General features: G+C 50.7%; 1 protein-coding gene across 2 annotated transcripts; it reads left to right on the top strand.

Annotated features, from left to right (window-relative positions):
- The first annotated feature begins 6,880 nt into the window (after positions 1-6,880).
- Positions 6,881-16,756, top strand: SLAMF8 (SLAM family member 8). Of its 2 annotated transcripts, XM_082665291.1 has the most exons (7): positions 6,881-6,933; positions 7,263-7,439; positions 10,263-10,589; positions 13,664-13,969; positions 14,051-14,155; positions 14,844-14,979; positions 15,897-16,756. In XM_082665291.1, exons 2-7 carry the CDS (start codon positions 7,400-7,402, stop codon positions 15,925-15,927), a joined length of 945 nt encoding a protein of 314 aa, XP_082521417.1. In that variant the 5' UTR covers positions 6,881-6,933; positions 7,263-7,399; the 3' UTR covers positions 15,928-16,756. The 2 variants fall into 2 exon arrangements, with proteins under 2 accessions (XP_082521417.1, XP_082521418.1); XM_082665292.1 differs by lacking the exon at positions 14,844-14,979.
- The last annotated feature ends 4,640 nt before the right edge of the window (positions 16,757-21,396 follow it).

The following is a 21,396-nucleotide window of genomic DNA, read 5'->3' as shown; positions in this document are numbered from 1 at the left end:
GTGGTTCTGCTCTGGGTAAAGACAGTGGATAAGGCAACCCATGCTAGCCTTTTTTCTCACTTGTCTTCTACTCCGTTTTCTCCCTTCCCTCCTCCCAACCCAACCCTTCGTCTTCCTCATCCTCCTGTCTCTGTCATCACCAGTCAAAATCCACAGTCAGAATACACCAGGGTCCCCTCCCCTTTGCCTCCTTGGTTCTGCCAGGATGACTGAGAGGCACACACCATCTAGAAGCACAGGGTCTTCACTGGTCAATCAGGAAGCACCCCCGACCCTAAGCCCCCGCCACGCCCTCTGTAAATGAGTCGCCCCCTTCTAAAAAGTGAAAACATCTCCAGTCGTCCCCACAGGCCACCTGCTTCCTGAGCTTTCATACCTCCCTCCTCCCTGCCCTACACCCAAGAACTCAACGCCTGGTCCATGGACTGGGTGCTGTCTGTGAATTAGATTTACCAGTCCAGGCAAGATAATAGAACAATCGCAAGCAAAAATTTAGGAAGTTTTATAGCAATCTGACAGAGTAATTTTATGTTTGTTTAATATAATCATAAAAATTAGGGCTCATATTTGGTACCTCTCTTTTAATTTTTAATATTTATTTTTGGTAATGTGTTTTTATTATAATTTACAAAGTATAGCTCCACAGTGGATTGGAAATAAAAAAGAAAAACAGGTCCTTCAACACAGGAAGGTGAGAAGTCCTATCTTACACACACACACACATACACACACACTCTCACACACCACTGACCTGGTCTCTCAGACACTTTGCTCTCTCCTCAGACCCTTAATTTATAAAAGAATGAGCTGGGATTTTCCAAAATGAACAATTACTAGGAAAATTAAAGGAAAAGAGAATCCCCAAAAGAACATAGAGAAAACAGAGTTTTCAGAGGAAACGCACACTCTTCAGCCCAGACTCTCTCTGGTTTGCCTGATATCAGCACACCCAGCCCCAAATCCCATCTCCAGTCCTCAGAGCAGGCAGCTACTTCTGTTCCTAGAGGATGCTGGCGGGCAGGAGAGGAAGGGCCACAGCCAAGGGAGGATGGGACCCTCACAGTTCTCCAGGGCCAGACCCTGCAGACACAGAAAAAGGATGCCACATTGCCCAGCCTGCCACTGTGCTGCTCCCCACAGGAATGCACACAAGCTGCCTCCACACTTGATCAAGGCTCTGAGCTATGAAACCTTATTTTTCTCTCCAAGTCAGAGCTAAATGCAGACACATATCCAGCAGAGGCGAGTTGGCTGTGCCTCATCTAGGGACCTGTGCTCTGTGGGGTCGTATCACTTACAGAGTAAGAAGAAAAGAAAGAACTTCTTAGCTGGGATGAGGATGGAGACGCAGCCTGGAGCTGCCCCCTTAAGGTAGAGAGTAAGAGGACAGCCAGCAGCCTCAAGGCTGCCCTCTGGTGGCTCTCTTGGGTAGTCAGGGACCTGAGCACCAGCCCGCACTGTGGTCTGATCCGTTCATCGGACAGCTTCTTTGTAAGATATCATTAGACACCCCATCTTTGCCTTGTATGTGGCTACACCATTTAGATACAAACAATAAAAATGGAGCATGGCCTTTTCCTGAACCAGGCAGGTTGCACATACTGGAATTTCTTTCAGTTCCAGGTTGTTATTTTTAATTTGGCTAGGAAATAGACCTCCTACCTTTTTATTTAAATAAGCATCCACTAAACAGCTCTGTGTCCTTCATCTTTGTATCACCTGTGATGACGGTGAGTACAGACAAGGTGCACAGCACGGGAAAGACCCAGGCTTTCCCATATCATATCTCCGTCTACACGGCCGGAAGGAGCTGCACCCAGCAGACCTGGAGCGTCACTAAGGCGGCTCACTCAGCACGCACCACTCTCTGTGAGTGAAGAGCCTATGTTGTACTCGTTTCCGGAATTCTCTCCCATGTGACGTACAGATGAATAGTGACTGTTCCTTTCATGGTCAGGAACGTGGTCACTGTCCTCATCTGCATGTGTTCCTGATCTCATGGGGCTTACACAGGCTAGGTGTTCAATAAACGTTTGCTCGGTACATTAGTGTGCACAAGATGGGAATCCAACAAATGCTGGGCAAGTGAGTGAATGAAGAAATGAGTTTCCAGCCTCCGGCTCTCTACCTCAACACAACACAGTTGTGGCTTTGTTTCTTTTTTGTGCAGCCTTCCTTTGACTCTCTGGGAAGGTATGTCTTTGCCTCAAAAGCAGACCCTACCAAAGCCTCAGATGCCTCCCACCCAGTCTCCCACGAGCCATCTCATAGGCTCCTTCTTTTTCCCCTCTCCTCAGTTTCCCCCCTTGCAACTGTGAGCACCATGCCCCTGGTCCATCGAAGGTTCCATTCCCTCTAACTACTCCCAGCAGGGCCAAGATGAGGGTGAGGCAAGAGAAGTGCCCCGGGCACAGATACTGAAGAGGGAGTTATCTTCGGGGCTGTGCATACATGAGAGTGCCCTCTGGGGCAGGTAAAGTACTTCCATTTCACACATGCATGCACTGCCTCAAACCCAGTCTTCATCCACATGGCAGCGCCACTGCCCAAGCTGGCTGCCAAGGGAGGGGCGCACATGGGCTCCCCTGCCCAGGGCAGCCTTTGGGGCTGGCATGGTGTCGGCTGGCAGATGGTGCAGGCAGCTGGTCCACTCTATGGGAACTGCGCCGGTGAAGGTAGACACAAAGACAGGGCTCAGGTGGGGGCCTACCTGCTCCCTCAGCCCCATCCTGCACAGCCCCCTGGAAGTGGCACCCAGAGGCCCACCCACCCTCCAGCAACACTCTGCCCTCTTCCCTCACCCCTGCTTTCCAAAAGCCTGCTGAAGGCCCCTCCTTCCTGCCCGGCGCCGTTCCTCTGCCTCCTTCTCTGCCAGCTCCCTTCTCTCTCCAAACATCTCACCTTTTCTTTTCCCTTCTCCACTTCCCCCCATCCCAGGAGAAGCAAGGCCCCATTCTGCCCTCAGGCCAGTCCAAGGAACAAGGACGAGTGTGAGTGGACAGGGACAGGGCATCACTTGGACCACCCTTCACACCCCATCAAATTCCACCCAGCCCTGAATCTCTGCACCACGCTGCTCTCAGGGCTAAGGGTTGAGCTCAGATGCTGGTTTGGCCACATTTTACACCTGCTCCCCCACTACCCCCACCCCAGCCCACAGCGCAGGTGGGCTAATGGCAGGTGCAGCCCACGCTGCCTGGCAGATGGCGCTACCACTGCACCTGCCTGGGCTGCGGCAGAGGCTCCCGGCTTCCCAGAAAGGCCCCAGGGAGGCTGAGCGCAGCCCCGGCTGCCAGCTTCTCTCTTAATTAAAGAAGGTGGGGAGTGGCCCCTTTGAACTTACTAGCTAATTTACTCCATGCACTCCCCCTGTGGCTGGGTTATTAATGTGGTCTGAACCAGTAATTAGCACTGGAAGGGGGGGTACCTGCCACCGCAGACTTAACCCTTCCTATGCCTCCATCAGTCCATTCTTCTCCAGCTGTCGCAGGGCTGCTGGAAGTTTTTCTTTTGGGGGAGGTGGGTGGGATACTTTCAGGTCCTCACCCAACCTCCCCCTTCCCACTTTCTCAGCCTCCCTGAAATTCCCCTAAAGGAAAAGGGCTGGGGTGGTGCATAGAAGATTGCAACTCATTCGCTGCTTGGATGGACCACTATGGACCACTCCTTCTGCTGAGAGGGAGTGTGACTGCCCACTGTCTCCTCCAAAGGAACTCAGCATCCGTATTGCCAGCATTCACACACCAGCCAGACTCCTGCATTCCACGGCCACCCCAGACCTGGCCTTGACATTTCAGAATCATTCAATCCACTTCAACACATGCTTGAAGGGTACCACCTCATGGAAATCCTGTCCTTGGCGATATACAGGGTGCGGAAATGAAGGGGGTCTGATCCCCACCCTCAGGAACTGGAGAAGAGAGTTGAAGCAGGGCGGCTAGCACCTCAACACTCCTTTACCTGCATTTGCCCAGCTTTCCCTTCTTCCCTCTCTCTGGCCACTTAGTAACAATGGTTAATTTTTTTGAGAGCTGATTGTCAACTGAAATTAAAATGCACAACGTGAGTTTCCTTTTTATTTGGGGACTTACGGAGGACTAGAGCCCGGGAGACAGCCTCTCAGATAGCTCTGAGGAACTGCTCTGAAGAGGTAGAGGGGGAGGTCAGCATATACGTGATTTTGGAGAAAGAGTACGTGCAATTAAGCACACATTTTGGTAGAAGGTTACTGCTTGTCACGAGGCACAGCTATCTTAGTTAATGATTTTAGTGCTTTTATAAGTATGGGAAGATGCAAGAAATTGGCTTCATAAAATATCTGAGGGTCTGTTCTGCCTGTTTTCCCAGAGCACAGAATGGCTCATCTTGACTGTCACCCTGAATTCCTTTCAAGGTGTGTTGTAGGTCAGCAACTGCAGTAGCCAGTAACTTGTAGAACTGGATGGTGGGCCACATCCTTTATTTGACCTGACTATGCACCAGACCCTATTTTAAGTGGTTTCACCCTTACGGCACCACGAAAAGGTAGATACTGTTATTAATCCCCATTTCGTGAATGAAGATGCCAAACACAGAGCAGCCACTTTGCTCAAGGTTTCACAGCCAAGACCTGAACCCAAGAAGCTTGACCCCAGAGCTTGAGTTCTTAAGTCCTACCCTCACCCTCATCTGTTTATATCCTAAGGCTCACCTCAAACACTACCCACTCCATGAGGCCCACCTGGCCTCCTAGCCCCCCAGCTGGTTCCCACCCATCCACCCTCGGGCTCCCATAGCATCCCATGCACGCAGCTGGCATTGCTCTGACCACACTGATTGTAATTACTGGGTTACACGTCTGTCTTCTCATCTAAACTGCAGACTCCTTGAGGGCAGAGGCTGTGCCTTTCATCTTTGTGTCCCCAGCACCTGACATGTAAGTAGATGCTCAATAAATAGCTGACACATGGATGATGGAATTGACAGTGGAGTCACAGATCAGTCCTCTCCCTTGGCCTCTGTGTCCCATAGGCGGGTGGTGTCCGAGTTCTGTCACAACTCCAGCTCTGCCCCTTTCTCTCTAGAGAGTTCTTTTCTACTCCAGTCAGGACAATCACAATAGTTGCTACCCAGACCTCCCTGCCTCTTTTTTCTCCCCCAATCAGCCCTGCACGCTGTCCTCCCACTAGCAAGTTAGCCCCAAATGGACAGCAGCCCCCTCCCTCCAAGCAGTGTTTCTCAGAGCCCTCCCTCCATTCACTAGCTCAGAATCACCTGGAGTGCAGTGTTTGTTAAAACTACAGGTTCCTGAGCCCCAGCCCAGCCCTACTGAACCAGAATCCCTGAGAATCCAAGTTTTCAGCACGGGTGAGAGTGGCTGGCCTCCAGAGTAAAAGCCTAAACTTAACTCAGTACTCAAGGACCCCATAATGTGACCCCCAGCGTCCCTTTCCATTTTACCCAAGACAGCCCTAAAGGATCCCTCCCTCTGCTCCTTCACTGTCTCTGGAGCCCACACGGGACCTCCCCACTGCCAAGCTTTCCCCTCATGCTCAGAGCCCACCCCCAACCTCTGGCCCTCCCTGTTTTCTAAGCCTATCCAAATCACGTCTATCTTCAAGATGCAGCTCAAATTCCACCTTTTAAGGAAGTGTCCCCTGCCCACATCCACAGAGACCTCTTCCCATGCCCTCTTGCAGCGTGGACTGTCTGTGCTGCTTTTTTTTTTTTTTAATAAATTTATTTATTTATTTTTGGCTGTGTTGGGTCTTTGTTTCTGTGCGAGGGTTTTCTCTAGTTGTGGCAAGCGGGGGCCACTCTTCATCGCGGTGCGCGGGCCTCTCACTATCGCGGCCTCTCTTGCTGCGGAGCACAGGCTCTGGACGTGCAGGCTCAGTAGTTGTGGCTCACGGGTCCAGCCGCTCCGCAGCATGTGGGATCTTCCCAGACCCAGGGCACGAACCTGTGTCCCCTGCATCGGCAGGCGGACTCTCAACCACTGCGCCACCAGGGAAGCCCTGTGCTGCTCTTTTGCACAGAGCCGTGTCTGTCTGTTGTGGGCCTTCCCTTCCCGGGCATATCTTGTTCCTACAATTTGGTGGTGAGTAACTGGAGGGCAGGAACCCTGTTCTGGAATCCTCCTGCCCACGTGCCACCACGTCTGCCTCGTTCCCAGCTGGGTCCAGAGCAGAGCGTTCAGTTTGACCGACAGGTCAGAAGCTCTGCAGGACTAGATACCACAAGCCACACTCAGGAAGCTCGGAGATTTTCCTTATCTTCTCTCAAAGCCTTCCCTGACTAAAGAAACCAAGTTACCGCCGCAAGTGAGAAGAGAAGCGGAGTTAGGATGGAGCGACTGGCAAAAGGGACCACGCTTGGAAGGCTGAAGCCCAGCTCATAGCTCTGCTTCTCTGTGACCTCCGAAAGGTGCTAACCTCACTCTGGTTTTCAACCTCCCCCATCTCTAACAGGGTGATAATCAGATCTTCTCAGAGGAGAGTTGTAGGGCTTCCAGGAAGCAAAATAGGCAGCAATCTCTAGAACTCACACCCCGGTTTAACAAATGTCCATTAAGCGTCCATGACACGCCCAGCACCGAGGGGTGCACAGAAATGAATATGAGACCTCGGCAACAAGCAGTCTGTGGAGATGAGAAAACTGTTGCGAAACAGCGTGCTAAGAGTTATGACAGGAACGGGCAGGCCCTGGGCACCCAGAAAGGAAGCTTCCTCAGGCTGCCTGTGGTCAGGAAGCCTGGAACGGGAGTCCAGCCAGCTGCATAGCCTGCATAGCCAGGCCACATCCAGAAGGATGAACGGAACAAGTACAACGAACGGAAGTGTGGAGTTGGCAGTTCTGAGAAGAGGCAGTCCTGGCTTGGCGTGGCTGGAGAGCGGAATGGACGTGGGACGGCAGGCTGGAGAAGCAGGCTGGGGTTGGACTTAGGAGAACCTTGTACGCTAGCCAAGAGTTTAGTCTTTATCCTGAGGGCGGTGGGAGGCTGCGGAAGAATTTTAAGCAGAGAGGTGATGATGGGAATCGCAGTTAAGAGGGTTCTCTGTGGTGACAACAGGAAAGGCAGGGGGCAGCCGGGCAGAGTGGGATGCGGGGATGCCTGGCGGGAGTCAGCGAGGAGGATGTGGGCTTGTGCGGGGGGGACTTGCCGTCTGCATTGGCCAACCATAGGCATTTGAAAGAGGCTGACTTACAAGAATCAGCTCCTGAAAGAGCCCAGCTGGACCCGAGGCCAACTTCCACTTTCCTCTGGATATTTTCACTTTCAGGGCGTCCTGTTCTGAGTCAACATTCCTCCTTCTAACCATGGGACTTTCCAGAAGGACCACAGCTCCTTCCATGCATCCACTTGACCTGGGATGTCCTGGATTTGGCTGTCGAGCGACTTTGCCTGCCTCTCCGGAGTATGGCCGTGTGGTCCCTGTGGAGTCTGCTTCTCTGGGAAGGTAAGTGGGGCAGGTGGGTGGCCTGGCCTCAGAGAGCTGAAGTCCCTTCCCCAGACATCCGGGCAGGATCCTCTCCCCAACCCGAGTGAGAACCCAGGAGCTGTGGAGGGGTAGGGAAGACTGAAGCAAGTTCTTGGGCAACCTTAAACGCTAGGCAGAGGCAAAGAGATGCAGGATCCTGGGTAGAAGGATGGCAGCACAAGGAGCCTCCACGTCCCTGAGACACAAGCTGTTTTGTGGCCCAGGGAGGTTAAAACTGAGGCTGGTGGTACCATTGTTGGGTTTTTTTGTTTTTTTGTTTGTTTGTTTTTGCGGTACGCGGGCCTCTCACTGTTGTGGCCTCTCCCGTTGCGGAGCACAGGCTCCAGACGCGCAGGCTCAGCGGCCATGGCCCACGGGCCCAGTCGCTCTGCGGCACGTGGGATCCTCCCGGACCGGAGCACGAACCCGCGCCCCCTGCACTGGCAGGCGGACTCCCAACCACTGCGCCACCAGGGAAGCCCCCCATTGGTTTTGAAAGAGATGGTCGTGAGAATGTGAGGGTCTGGCAGTGTTAACGCATGCAAATTCTAAATGTGGTCTGGGGAGAGCAGGGGAGGGCAGGGCCCTTACAATCTGAGGATGTCTTTCCAACAGCCTGTGGGAGAGCTGAGACTCCTCCCTGCAGGTCTGTGGAAGTGGACATTCAGGAGGGATGAGAGACAAAAGCAAGTTAATATATTGCCTGTGGACTTGGGGTGGTCGATAGCGGTGTGATGTCAGAAGAGACAAATCAGGTCTCTTCAACACTGGGCGACACCACCGCCCCCCATCCTGTCCGATGCCTGACTTCCCTCCCTTGGTTAACAAGTGGTCAGTATGACAAGGGCCAGCGCTGCTAGGCCAGGGGATGGGAGCCATGGGGTGTGGCAAGTACTCAGACACTTTTGTTTGTGTCAGAAGCTCACAGGGACTTCAAGATGATTTTGTCTGATGTCCCCACCTGAGTTCCTGGCTCCAAAAGTCTGCAGATTTCAACTTTTTTAAACATGTGAAGGAAATCCTGCCAAAAAGAGGGAATCTGTTTGGTTCACAAATCTTTCAAACCCGTGGACATGGGAAGCAAAAAGAATTTTTCTGAGTGGTAAAAGAGATGTGTACCACTGGTTGAATGCACGCCCCTGCTTTACGAATGGGACAACGGAAGCCTTTAGAGGGAAGAGGTATGCTGAAGGTTGCACAGCTTGTTAGAGGCAGAGCCAGGGCAGGATAGAGCAGGAGTCTGGATTGACATCCAGTGCTATGCTCTCTTTATGTGACGTCTCCACTGTGCCTTAACCCTGAAGCCATCCCCAGTTAGGACTGAGACGACTGGGGCTGGCAGGGCAGTGAGACGGACAGGAGACTGGAGCTACCAGCGTCTGGCTGAGTGATCATCCAGAACACGGCTCCCTAACTAAACTCCCAGCACTTGGGTGTGTTCTCCATCTGCTTTTATTCTGCTCTGAACCCTCGCGCCCACCACTGTGCTGGGTACGAGGGAAGTCCTCAGCCAATTTCGTCATGCATTCAGTATATCTTCCGAGCTTCTCCTACATCCCACTCCTAAACTGTGTTGGGCACAGGAAGTACAAACATGAGAAGAGGAACTCACAGTCTCATGGGACTCATAAACAAGTGGTCACAATAGAGGGATAGGAGCGTTAGTAGTGGTGATCCCAGCCCGCTGTGGGAACACAGAGTTTGTAACCTGCAGTGACAGATGGCAGAGGCCAGGGGAGGCAGTAATGCTTCAAGGAGGAGCAGAAATCAGTCAGCAGAGGAGTCAGAGGGGCACTTCAAGCAGAAGTGTCACCCACACAAGTCACACTGACTATGTTCCCAGCAAAACAGCCTCTTGACATCTCACCCCCATTCTGTTTCTCCTCCTGTTCTGGATCACAGAGAATGGCATCCAGTGGGTCCCAAGGACCTGGGAGCCATCCTTGACTCCTGGCTCCCTCACTCCCCAGATCTAATCTGTTACCAGACCCCACAGACTACACACAATAATCTCTCCATTCCTCCCACTTCTGCCTGTCTCATCTGCTCACTTCCTCAGTACAAGTTTCCATAGTACCTCCAGTACCAGTACAACCCCACTCTCCTTGGGATTAATAGAGGCAGCCTCAGTCTTGCCCCACCTCCCGTGCAGCCTGCACACCGCTGCTGGAGTTGTCTTTCTAACCATGGATCTAATCACGTCACTCTCTTACTTAAAGACTATCCAAGGCCCCCCCATCGCTCTAAGGATAAAGGCCAAACTCCAAAGTTGCTTTTAGGGCCCTGCAGGATCGGGCTCCCACAGACTCTGCAGTGCTATTTCTTACTCCCTCTGCAGAGAACTACTTTCGGTTCCCCACAGTGCACCGAGCTCTCTCACCGTCCGGGCCTTTGTGTGTGCTGCCCACTTCGTCTCTAACACTTCCCCATCCCCACTCCAGGCCGCCCTCTGCGTGACCTGGCTGATTCCCATTTCTCTTTCCGGTCTCAGCTTAACCTTTTCTTCTCTGAGTCCCTCAAGGCCTGGCAAGGTCACCCTATCAGCCTACCTGTGTTCTCCCGGGGCACCCATTTTTGCCACCATGGTAAATTGCTGTCTTAAGAGTCTGAGCTCCATGAGCACAGGGACTGGATTCCCTTCCTCACTGTTTTATTCCCAGTCCCTGGCGCAGTGCGCTCTCAGCTTGGGTGGAGGGAGTGTGGAGAGAAGGGCCCTCACTTGCTCCGCAGCAGCTCAGCTGCACGCAGGAGAGAGATGAGGACGTTTGGGGCAGGCAGAGTGATGGGGTTCTGTCCTTTCAGCACTACTTCCCTTCATTGTAACCGGTGCCCAAGTTCAGGGCCAGGTGGGGGGCTCCGCGCTGCTGGTGGCAGAGCACCCTCCCGGCTTCCAAATCCGAGAGGCCATCTGGAGATCCCTCTGGCCTTCAGAGGAGCTCCTGGCCACGTTCTTCCGGGGGTCTCTGGAGACGCTGTACCACTCCCGCTTCCTGGGCCGAGCCCAGCTGCACAGCAACCTCAGCTTGGAGCTGCGGCCACTGAAGTCTGGAGACAGCGGCAACTTCTCCGTGCTGCTGGTGGACAAGGAAGGTCGAGCCTGGACCCAGACCCTGCAGCTCAAGGTGTATGGTGAGTGCACCTGACTCAGGCTCTCTGCCCCACCTCCTCCCACAAAGCTCCGGAAAGGCATCCTGGGTCCTGGAAACTGGGGAGAACTGGGGTCTAGAAACCTCTGGCCTCTGACCTCATGGCTGATTCAGGGAACAGCTGCTTCCCCACAGGCACAGGTAAGAAAACTCCTCGGGTTCTCGCAGGTGAGCTTCTGGCTGGGGCAGCCAGGCTTTTCCGCCCTATTGTCCTGGTCTGAACTCTAGCTTGGTCTTTTCTTATCTCAGTGGCCTTGGACACAATACTTACTCCCTGACATTGACCTTTCTCACTTGTAAAACCAGTATAGTAATATTACCATGAAAATCCCAATAAACGTAAAATCAGTGGCATTTGAGAAAGCATCTGGGATAGAGGCTGGCCTAGGCATCATCAATTCTAAGATAACAGGTTATAAGACGTGCCATTATTTTATGCACCACCAAAAAGAAAAATAAGGATACACAATGTTTTTAATTTAAAAATTCATTTTAACTAAAGTATAGATTTTTTTTTTTTTTTTTTTTTTTTTTTTTTTTTTTTTGCGGTACGCGGGCCTCTCACTGTTGTGGCCTCTCCCGTTGCGGAACACAGGCTCCAGACGCGCAGGCTCAGCGGCCATGGCCCACGGGCCCAGCCGCTCCACGGCACGTGGGATCCTCCCGGACCGGGGCACGAACCTGCATCCCCCGCATCAGCAGGCGGACTCCCAACCACTGCGCCACCAGGGAAGCCCCCTAAAGTATAGAATTTTTATGTCATATTTCTTAAAAGAGCTCTTTTAGATGTATTGAGAGATTTTAAATTTACATCATTCATGGGTATTCTCTGTTATTTGTTATTGCAAAATAAACCATCCCCAAACTTACTGGTTAAAAACAACAAATATTTTTGTTTCTCACAAGTCTGACTTTGCAGGGCTCAGCTGAGGTGATCCTCTGTTCTGCGTAGGTGTGTTAGGGTCATTCATAGAGCTGCTCTCAGCACCTCAGCTGCGGTGACTGAATTCACTGGAGGCTGGATGGGTCTTTCTTTCCAGCAACTTCACCTCCACCTCTGTCACAACCAGCACCTCCACAACCACCACCACCATGCCCTCCATCACCTGCACCACCATCACCACCTCCACCTCCACCACCTCCACCATCACCTGCACCACCATCACCACCTCCACCTCCACCACCCCCACCATCACCTGCACCACCATCACCACCTCCACCTCCACCACCTCCACCATCACCTGCACCACCATCACCACCTACACTTCTACCACGGCCACCGTATTTCTGCTGGTAAAGATAAAATGGCCTTTGAGCTCCTATTCATGTATCTAGTGGCTTGGAAAAGATATGTCAGTGACCCCTATTTCAGTAAAACCTCAGAAATTGAGATAGAAAAAGGGGAGGAAAAGGTCCAAATTTAAGAATGGAGAGTAGAGGTGATAGCTGGGCAGAGCGAAACACTGAGGGAGAGAAAGGCAGTAGCAAACTGGAAAGAGAGAGACCCTCCCACACCTAGAGGAAGATCACTGGCTCATCACTTAGGTGAGCCACACGGGCTGCCAGTGTACAATTAAATGTGTGTCCTTTTCGATGCACACGACCCTGATCCATGTTGCACCATGTTGGCAAGCAGAGTGCTGGCTGGAATTCAGCATCCCGCCCTCACCTGTTACCCCCTGAGCCCAGCGCCCTTGCACAGTGAACAGCCTTCACAGCCATCCAGGCAGCCAGGGAGGCTCTCCCCCGTTCTGGGTCTCAGCTGCCACATATGTGAAATGAGGACGTTGAATGGGATAATACAGGCAGCACCCACACCACTAAGCTCTAAAATGCCTTGTTCTCAGCATCTGAATGCTGAAATTGCTGTTTTATTGCTTCCAAATACGTAGCGTGATTAGAACTAATTGCACAAAGCTGCCAGGCAGCCGTCCTTAGGAGCTCTGCTTTGACAATAGATAAGAATGATTTGAATTAGCAGATCAGTTACTAGAAATGTCAATGGGTGTTTCTACTGTGCCTGATCGTGTTTGGAAGCAGCTTGTCCTCTGAAGTAGTGTAAATATCTCCCTCCCCTGTAATCTTTGTTTATACTATTAGGGCGCCCAGCAAATCTTTTCTTTTTTCATATCACAAATCCCACCAGATCGAGCTGGCATTCATGAGGTTTGACTCAGCTTAACTTTGGAATGCTCTCAGAGACTGAGCCCTCCCACTGTTGCCAGAATGCTCTCCCGCCGGCCCCCTTCACCATGAGACTCGTGATCTACTCATCAACCGATGTAGGAAGGGGCAGCCATGGCCTGGGATGCCAGGACACCAATTTGTCCGATGGCCCAGGTAGCTGAGCACCTTGAGAGCAAGGGTTATGGAGACAAAAAGGTAGAGCCCCTACCCCCTGGCCCGCTCCTTCACAGAATTTTGCATCCTTGTGATAATTTTCTTAGTTATTCATAATCACTTGTTAGTACGTCTTCTTCACCAAACTCCAAAATCTCCAAAAGTCCAGGAATGTGTTTGTTGTTTTTGTGCCTACCTTAACAAACGTTTATTGTCTCTCTGACTGATGTATCATGTATCGGGGAAATTTGATGACAAGGGATACAGAGAGTTCTCAGAGGGCTCAGAGCCGTACCTGGAATATCAGAGAAGGCTTCATAATCAGAGCAGTAAGGAGTGTGTCCAAGCTGGGCCTTGGAGGATGAGTAGGAGTTTTCTAGGAGGGTGAGACGAGAAAAGCATATGTGTACAGCTGAGCCACATGAAAGATATGAAGCATGACACGTTTGGGAGAACAGGAAATTAATTAAGATGGGTGGAGAGGGTCAGCAGGAGGTACAGCTGGAGAGGTTGACATCAACCATTTAATGAAGGATTTTGAATACCAGACTTAGAAATTCAGCTTCTGTCCTGTGGGCAATGGGAGACTGATGAGGCTTTAGAGCCAGAGTGGCCTAGTCAGAGGTGGCACCTAGCCCTGCATGGATCCCAGAGCTGGAGCTATGGGCCCCGCTCAGCATCCCTAAAACCCACACTGGTTCTGCTGTCCTTGCTCAGGTGCAGTGCCCAGGCCCGTGGTGCAAGTGTTCACTGCTGTATCAGGGGATGCTCAGCCCCCCAAGACCTGCCAAGTGTTCCTGTCCTGTTGGGCTCCCAACATCAGCGACATAACCTATAGCTGGCGACGGGAGGGAACCATTGACCTTGATATCAAGCCAGGCGGCCTCTTCATGGACGGACAGGTGCTGAGTGTGTCACTGGGACCAGGTGACAAAGGTGTGGCCTATTCCTGCATTGTCTCAAACCCTGTCAGCTGGGACTTGGCCACAGTCACCCCCTGGGAGAGCTGCCATCACCAGGCAGGTATGCCGAGGGCTGGGGATCAGTGGTTGAGGGATTGTGAAGCCTCCAGTCCACCTGTGACCCTGCCCCCTCTATGTCCAGCTCCAGGGATGGCCTCCTACAAAGATGTGCTACTGGTGGTGGTGCCTGTCTTGCTGCTTGTGATCCTGGCTGGTCTCTCTGCCTGGCACTGGGGCCCCTGCTCAGGTAGGAGTCCTGCAGGGGCTAGGGGTGGCTGGAGGAGGTAGGTCTTCTGGGAAGGAGGGCCAAGTTTGGACGGCCTCCTATTTAGGCTTCCCTCTCCCGTGTCATCTCTTGGCCCTCTCCATCTAATATTCTGGTCTCCAGTCAGACTGAACTACCTGAAGTTCCTTTAGCAGTTTTCAAATGAGCTACTCTCTTGCATGCCTCTGCAGGCATTTGCACATTCTACTCTTTCTGTCTGGAACACATTTTCCATAACTTCCACCCAACTCGCCTTCTTCATTTGGCTGTCACCTCCACCATCTTCAAGGTGTGCCCCCTGCAGGAAGCCTTCCCGACCTTCTCTCCCACACCCAGGCTGGGTTTTTGTCCTGCCTTGACTCTCCAGTGCTCATCTCAGTCACAGCACTTACTGCCCTCACTCTCCTACGGAGTTCTCAGGTCTTGAAAGATAAAGGCTGAGTCACCACCCCCTGACATCTAGCAAGGGTTCCTGGAACATAGCTGGTATCAATAAAGGTGTGTTGAGTGAAAATCTAGATGAATCCCAACTCCCTCTTGCCAATCATCCTAGGAAAGGCTTCCTGAGAGAAGCACCTCTCTGGCCAGGGACTGATAGGGCCTCCTTCCCCCAGGAGAAGAGGGAAGGGGACACTCAGAGGTTAAGCTGGGTTCTGTGCTCTCCATCCAGCTCCTGAAAGAACTACCCCAGCTGACCTGGGCTTCGTGGACATGTCCATCCTAGGCTGTCTGGCTGGTCCCAGGATGGAGAAAGTGGGTCAGCAAGGAGAAGGAGGCATAAGACTTCAGTGGATGTGTCCTAAAAGGCAAGAGTCTTGGCGCAGCCACTGAGCATGCAGCTGGGCTGGCTGGCTGGCTCCTGTATGTTCTTTCCACAGGCAAGGGAGGGAAGAGGGAGCAGCAGGGGTCACACTCCACCTAGGGCCCTGTCTGCTCCTGAGAGGGTCTGACCTGGCCCTTTGCCTCAGACAGCCCCCAGGATTTGTGGTAAGAAGGTGGAAGCCAGGAAGCAAGCAGCTTTTTGTTTTAACAGCTTTATTGGACTATACTGCACATACCGTGTAATTCATGCATTTCAAGTGTAAGACTCAATGGTTTTTATTACAGTCACAGAGTTGTTCATCCCTCGCCACACTCAATTTGAGAACATCCTCTTTACCCCTAAAGGAAATTCCCAAGCCCCTTAGCCATCACTCCCTAGTGCCCCTTTCCCTTCCAGCCCCAGGCAACCACTAATCTCCTTTCTGTCCCTAGACTGTCTCTTCTGGACAGTCTATCCTGTAAATGGAGTCATGCACTGTGTGATCCTTTGTGACTGACTTCTTTCACTTCGCCTAATGTTTTCAAGGCTCAGAAAAGAGCAGCTTTGGACACTGAGAAGGGTAGAGAGAATCCAACTACCGGGGATAGTGGAAAGGCTCTACCCAGGGCATCTGGAGGCTGACCCTTGGCTCTGACATGTGGCTTCTGCCTAGTCATTTAACTGGGTCCATCCCAGCTCTAAGTTTCTATACCTTCTACAGCTAAATGCGTGCCTTAATTGCAGAGAAAGTCTAGACATTAGGAAGAACTTCCTGTCCTTGAAGCATCTCCTTTTCCAGGGTCTTGGAAAACCAGGAGAGCTATTCCTTGCCTGAGGTGATCTTGAACTAGGACCATCAGGATTCAGAGGCCTTAGGTACAAACTTTGGAGGGGTAACCTTCGTTCTGATCTCCTTGCCAGGGACAAAGAAGAAGGATGTCGGTGCTGGTGAAGTGGCTCCAGAGACAGAGAACCCCCTCGTTTAGGGTCTACCGTGAGCAATGCCTGGATCACGAGGAAACCGACTGCCTAGCCACATGATGCTCTGGGATGTAGCTGGTACCTGGAAACCACCATGGACCTCGTACCTCCTGTGAGACTCCTGTACCACCGCTCAGGAGCAGCCTGGGCAGCCATCACACTGGGAGGACAGGAAACACTGGCACAACCTTCCACACCTTCCCCCTTCCCTCTCCCCTGGTTGCATGTCCTGGCTGTGCTCTGGGAAACATGGGCCCAGCAGGACATCCCCTCAAGGACACTGGAAGTTCTCCAGGATCCATAGATTGATTGTCCAGGGCACTCACTCCTCCACCACTGTTCATGAAGTATTGTTATGGATTGAATTTGTCCCCTTTAAATTCACATGTTGAAATCCTAACCCCCAATATCTCAGGATATGACTGTGTTTGGAGATAGGGTCTTCAAAGAGATAATTAAGGTTAAACGAGGTCATTGAGATGGCCCTAATCCGATATGACTGGTATCCTTATAAGAAGAGGGAGAGACACCAGGAATGCACACACAGAGAGAAAAAGCCATGGAAGGACACAAAGAGAAGGAAGCCCTCTTCAAGCCAAGGAGAGGCCTTGGGAGAAACCAAACCTGCTAACATCTTGGTCTTGGACTTCCAGTCTCCAAGACTGAGAAAATAAATTTCTGTCGTTTAAGCCACCCATTCTATCGTATCTTGTTATGGCAGCCCTAGCAGACTAACACAACTATTAACCAACCAGCATCAAAGGACTACTTCCAGCCTGGGTCCTGGCCTCTAAAAGACATTGGACAATCACCCACTTTGAGTCCTAACCCCAGCCCCTGTCATTTGAGACCCTGATGTTTCCCACAACCAAGGAATTATAAGAAAAGGTCTAGAACCTGATGAAGAAGAGACATGGGGGTCAAGGGTTTCTCTTTCCGGCTTGAAGGACTTGCAAGTTCATGGTCCTCAAAGGTAATTTACAGCTCTAGACAATCAAGGGATGGTTGATATCTCATGGTTGGGATGGGTGCCATTTTGCTGGTAACATCTTTTTAATTGACATCTTCACCCTCAGCACTGACCATCATACCTCCCACAGGAGCTGGAGTTGGGTTTGAGATTCTCTCCTCACTGTCTAGCACAGTGACCAGAAAAAGAGAGATTAAATTCCTCAGCCAACAGGAAGTTCTTGCACAACTTCAAGAAGATCAGCTCAGCTCAGGATGAGAGTCTCTGCCTGAGACTGAGAGAGGGAGGAGCCAGGAAAAGCTAAACAGAAGGGAAATTATGGAGGGAAAGGAGCTGAGGCATCCTAATATCTGCCACACTCATTTTCAGATGCAAGTGCAGAAGATCCACCCAAGTTCAAGGGACCCACCACTCAATGGGAAGATGTTCAAGGTCACTTTGAAAGGAGCGCATGTGAGATGGAAGGTATTATTATTGTGGCCATCTCTGCAAAACACAATCTGTCACTGAGCGATTTTGTCTTAAAAAGCTCTGGAATATTGCCACTGGAAAAAATAATTGATGAGCTAAACTTACACTTAAGAATTAGTAGATGATATGGTCCAGCATTACTCCCTCCCAAGTGTAACCGGATTTTTTTCTGGGACCTCACTCAAGTCTTGATGATAGAGGAAGGAGGCATTGAAGAAACAGGGGTAGGTTTTGAAGTATTTTCCTAGGACGGCTTCAATCCCTCCACCCAGGATGTCAGCCCTGTGCAAGGGGCTTCCCTCTTCTCCCCAGTTCCTGGGCAGTCACTTCACCTTGGACAAATGGTCAGCTCAGCTGGCCTCCAGATTCATATGGCCACTCCTGCACACGACTAGTCCTGGAATTTCCCTGCCTGCTGGCTCTGCTCAGAGGTCCCCTGCTGGCCACCTGACTTCACCTAGTCCTTATGCCTCCCCTGCATCCACTTCTCTCCCATCACCTTCTTCCAAGTCCACCTGAACAGTGCACATGGCCACAGTAGCTAATGCTGCCGCCACCTGTCATCAGAGGCATTCCCCAGGCCTGGTCAATGAACCAGGCAAAACTGGCCTTAGTCTTTAAAACTGATGTGAAAGAGAAAGCCCAGGGTCTAGCAAATGAGCCATGGTGGTTGAATGAGGGAAACACACACACACACACCACTCCCCTTCTCTCTTCCCTTCATCTCCAGGGCCCCGCCTCAGATCAGAGCAGTTCTGGATGGGATGGGACCCACAGTTTTCCTTCACGCGGTAACCCTTGGTGACGTCATGTAGACGGTGGTTTTGTTGTGTGGTATGCCAGGGCCTTTTGAACGTATTCACGCTGCTCAAATCAACTGAGGTTCCCATCCCCAATGACTCATTTGTCCACTAGTGGAATAATTAACCCACCACAGTGTTCGTGTTGAAAAGCATTGGGATTGATGCTTTAAAAGTCACCCAGTCACAAATACTGTCACAAATACTGATTGAGTGTGCGGCATGCACTGGGTACACTTCAGGGCACTGGGGACTCAGTAGTGAGTAAAGCATACACTTCAGGGCACTGGGGACTCAGTCGTGAGTAAAGCAATGTCCTTCCTTCATGGAGTTTATATTCTAGATAATATAAGTAAGCAAGTAAGCACATGTCACATGTGGATAAGTTCTATTAAGAAAGCTAAGGTGGAGTAAATGGCAAGAGAATGGTGTGTTGGGGAGAAGGGGTCTGTCTTAGATAAGGGGATCAGAGGACACCTCCTCCTGATGAGGTGACATGCGAACAGAAGCCTAGGGCAGTGGAGTGAGCCATGCAGTGGCTGGGCAAAGAGCGTTCCAGAGAGCAGAGGATGCAAAGGCCCTGAGGGAGAGCATAGTTGGGGTTTATGAAGAAGAGAGCGGAGACCAGGGCAACTGGGCCAAAACAAAGGGGGTGGGGAAGGAAAGGGGAGGACCATAGTGATGGTCTGGGGCCACAGCACTTGAGACCTTGTGATCTGCAGAACACCCCGTTCCTGGGGTTAGGGAAGCCAGGAGCGACCCCTTCTGTTTGAGTGTCAGATTCCTCCCATAATGACCTTGGCACCATTAACTCCAGTGGGCTCATGGTCAGACCAGAATCCACTCCAAATCTGTGTTTGCTTTTCCTTGTTTTCATTATATCTCCTTTGAGCAAGAGCCTTTGTATCTGTCCTCTGTAAATACAAGAGCTGCTCGAGCAAAGGAGTCATGTGCCACGATGTCAGAAGGAATGGAGCGGGGAGGGTATCGCAAGAGAGAAGGGTTAGAGACACATTTTCTCACCAGTGGAGCTATGAGCACCCAATGCCTCATTTCAAAAAACAAAAAAACATTGGGGAAAGGAAAGGAGGATGGGGCAAGATAGGGGTAGGGGATTAAGAAGTACAAACTACAGTGCATAAAATAAATAAGCTATAATGATATACTGTATGGCACAGGGAATTATGGCCATTATTTTAGAATAACTTTAAATGGAGTATAATCTATGAAATATTGAATTACTATTTTGTACACTTGAAACTAATATAACATTGTAAATCAACTATACTTCAATTTTAAAAATTGATAGTATTTATCAATTTTAAAATTGATAAATAAAAAAATAACTGCTGCAAACATGAATGATATCTCTGGCAAATCTTCTTTCCATGTTTATTAAGAAGTAGCACCTATTCAGTTCATCAGCACTTGGTTATGTACTGGTCTTCAGAGGAAGCACCATCTCCTTCCAGACTTGACTCCATGGCTCCCTGCATCCGTTCTGCATGCAGGTTGAAGGAGGGCCTCTAAAATATACAATATATCCCTAGATTCAGGAAAGTTTTAGTGGGCTGTGCACTGGTCAGCACCGGTCCCATCAGCCAGGAGGGCCAGGCTGATCACATGGGTAAAGAGTGGGGATAGGGGACTTCCCTGGTGGTCCAGTGGTTAAGATTTCGCCTTCCAGTGCAGGGGGTGTGGGTTCGATCCCTGGTCGGGGAGCTAAGATTCCACATGCCTTGCGGCAAAAAACCAAAACATAAAACAGAAGCAATATTGTAACAAATTCAATAAAGACTTTAAAAGTGGTCCACATCAAAAAAAATTAAAGAGTGGGGATACCCCCACTGCACAACTAGCCCAGGTCCAGTTCTGGGAGCCACACCTCCAGGGAGACATTGGAAAACTCAAATGTCCAGAAAAGAATGACCAGATGGTGAAAAGTCTGGAAACCTCATCATATGAGAAATGATTAAAGAAACTGGGCACGTTTAGCTGATAACAAAAAGCTCAGAAGGCCATTAGTTCTCCAATATTTGAAGGGCTGTCACGTAAGCCTTACTGTGTAAGTGAGGCCAATGGAACATGTCTCTGTGAGGCAAATACCGACTCACATGAATAATAGGATCTTCAAGCTGGAAGGAAATTTTGTGGTTACTCAGTTCAAGTTTTTCATTTCTCAGGTGGAAGACTGAGGCCCGAAGAGACTGTTACTCCCTAGAATCACATACCTAGTCAGTGGCAGTCAATCAGAATTAGCTTTAGGTTATCTAAATCAACCCAGCCCCTTACTCTGCCCCATACTCCCAGGGAAGAACTTCATAACAAAAGGAGAAATCCAAATATGAAGTGAGCTGTTCCAATGAAGGTGCTTAATCAGAAACCATCTCAGAGCAATGCTATAGATCAGAGAATTTTCAGACTAGGTGGGAAGTTGCATTAGATCAGGAATGACAAATATGTGGTACATATATCCAGACTTCCACCTTCCATGACCACGTCGAACGTGGAGAACTAATTATGACACAATTTTCCCACTGAGTTCACAACACTCAAGTAACTCTGACCAATTGATTGAAGCGGGAAGCCAAGATGCTATTCCTGCCCTAGACAATCCGCAAGATCCTTCCAGCGCTAAGAACGGATTATAGGGCTTCCCTGGTGGCGCAGTGGTTGAGAGTCCGCCTGCCGATGCAGGGGACACGGGTTCGTGCCCCGGTCCGGGAGGATCCCACATGCCGCGGGGCGGCTGGGCCCGTGAGCCATGGCCGCTGGGTCTGCGCGCCCGGAGCCTGTGCTCCGCCACGGGAGAGGCCACAACAGTGAGAGGCCCGCGTACCAAAAAAATATATATATATATATATATATATATATATTTAAGAACAATGGGAAACTATTTTTGGATGCAAGCAACAGAAACCAACTCTGGTTCTAACTAAAGTGGGAGAAAGAATTTATTAGAAATTCGTGGGTAGCTCAGTGTCGTAGTCAGCTTAAGCTGCTATAAAAGAATATGATATTCTAGGTGGCTTACAAACACCAGAAATTGATTTCTCATGTTTCTGGAGGCTGGGAAGTGCAAGATCAAGGCAACAGCAGATTCGGTGTCTGGTGAGAGCCAGACTGCCTGGTTCATAGACAGCTGTCTTCTTGCTGTGTCCTCACATGGCAGAAGGGGCAAGGGAGCTCTCTGGGGTCT

This window comes from Grampus griseus (genome assembly GCF_964374135.1).
Source record: "Grampus griseus genome assembly, chromosome: 1".
Taxonomy (NCBI): Eukaryota; Metazoa; Chordata; class Mammalia; order Artiodactyla; family Delphinidae; genus Grampus; species Grampus griseus.
The sequence above is the reverse complement of the archived record's forward strand: the minus strand, read 5'-3'. Positions and strand labels throughout refer to the sequence as shown.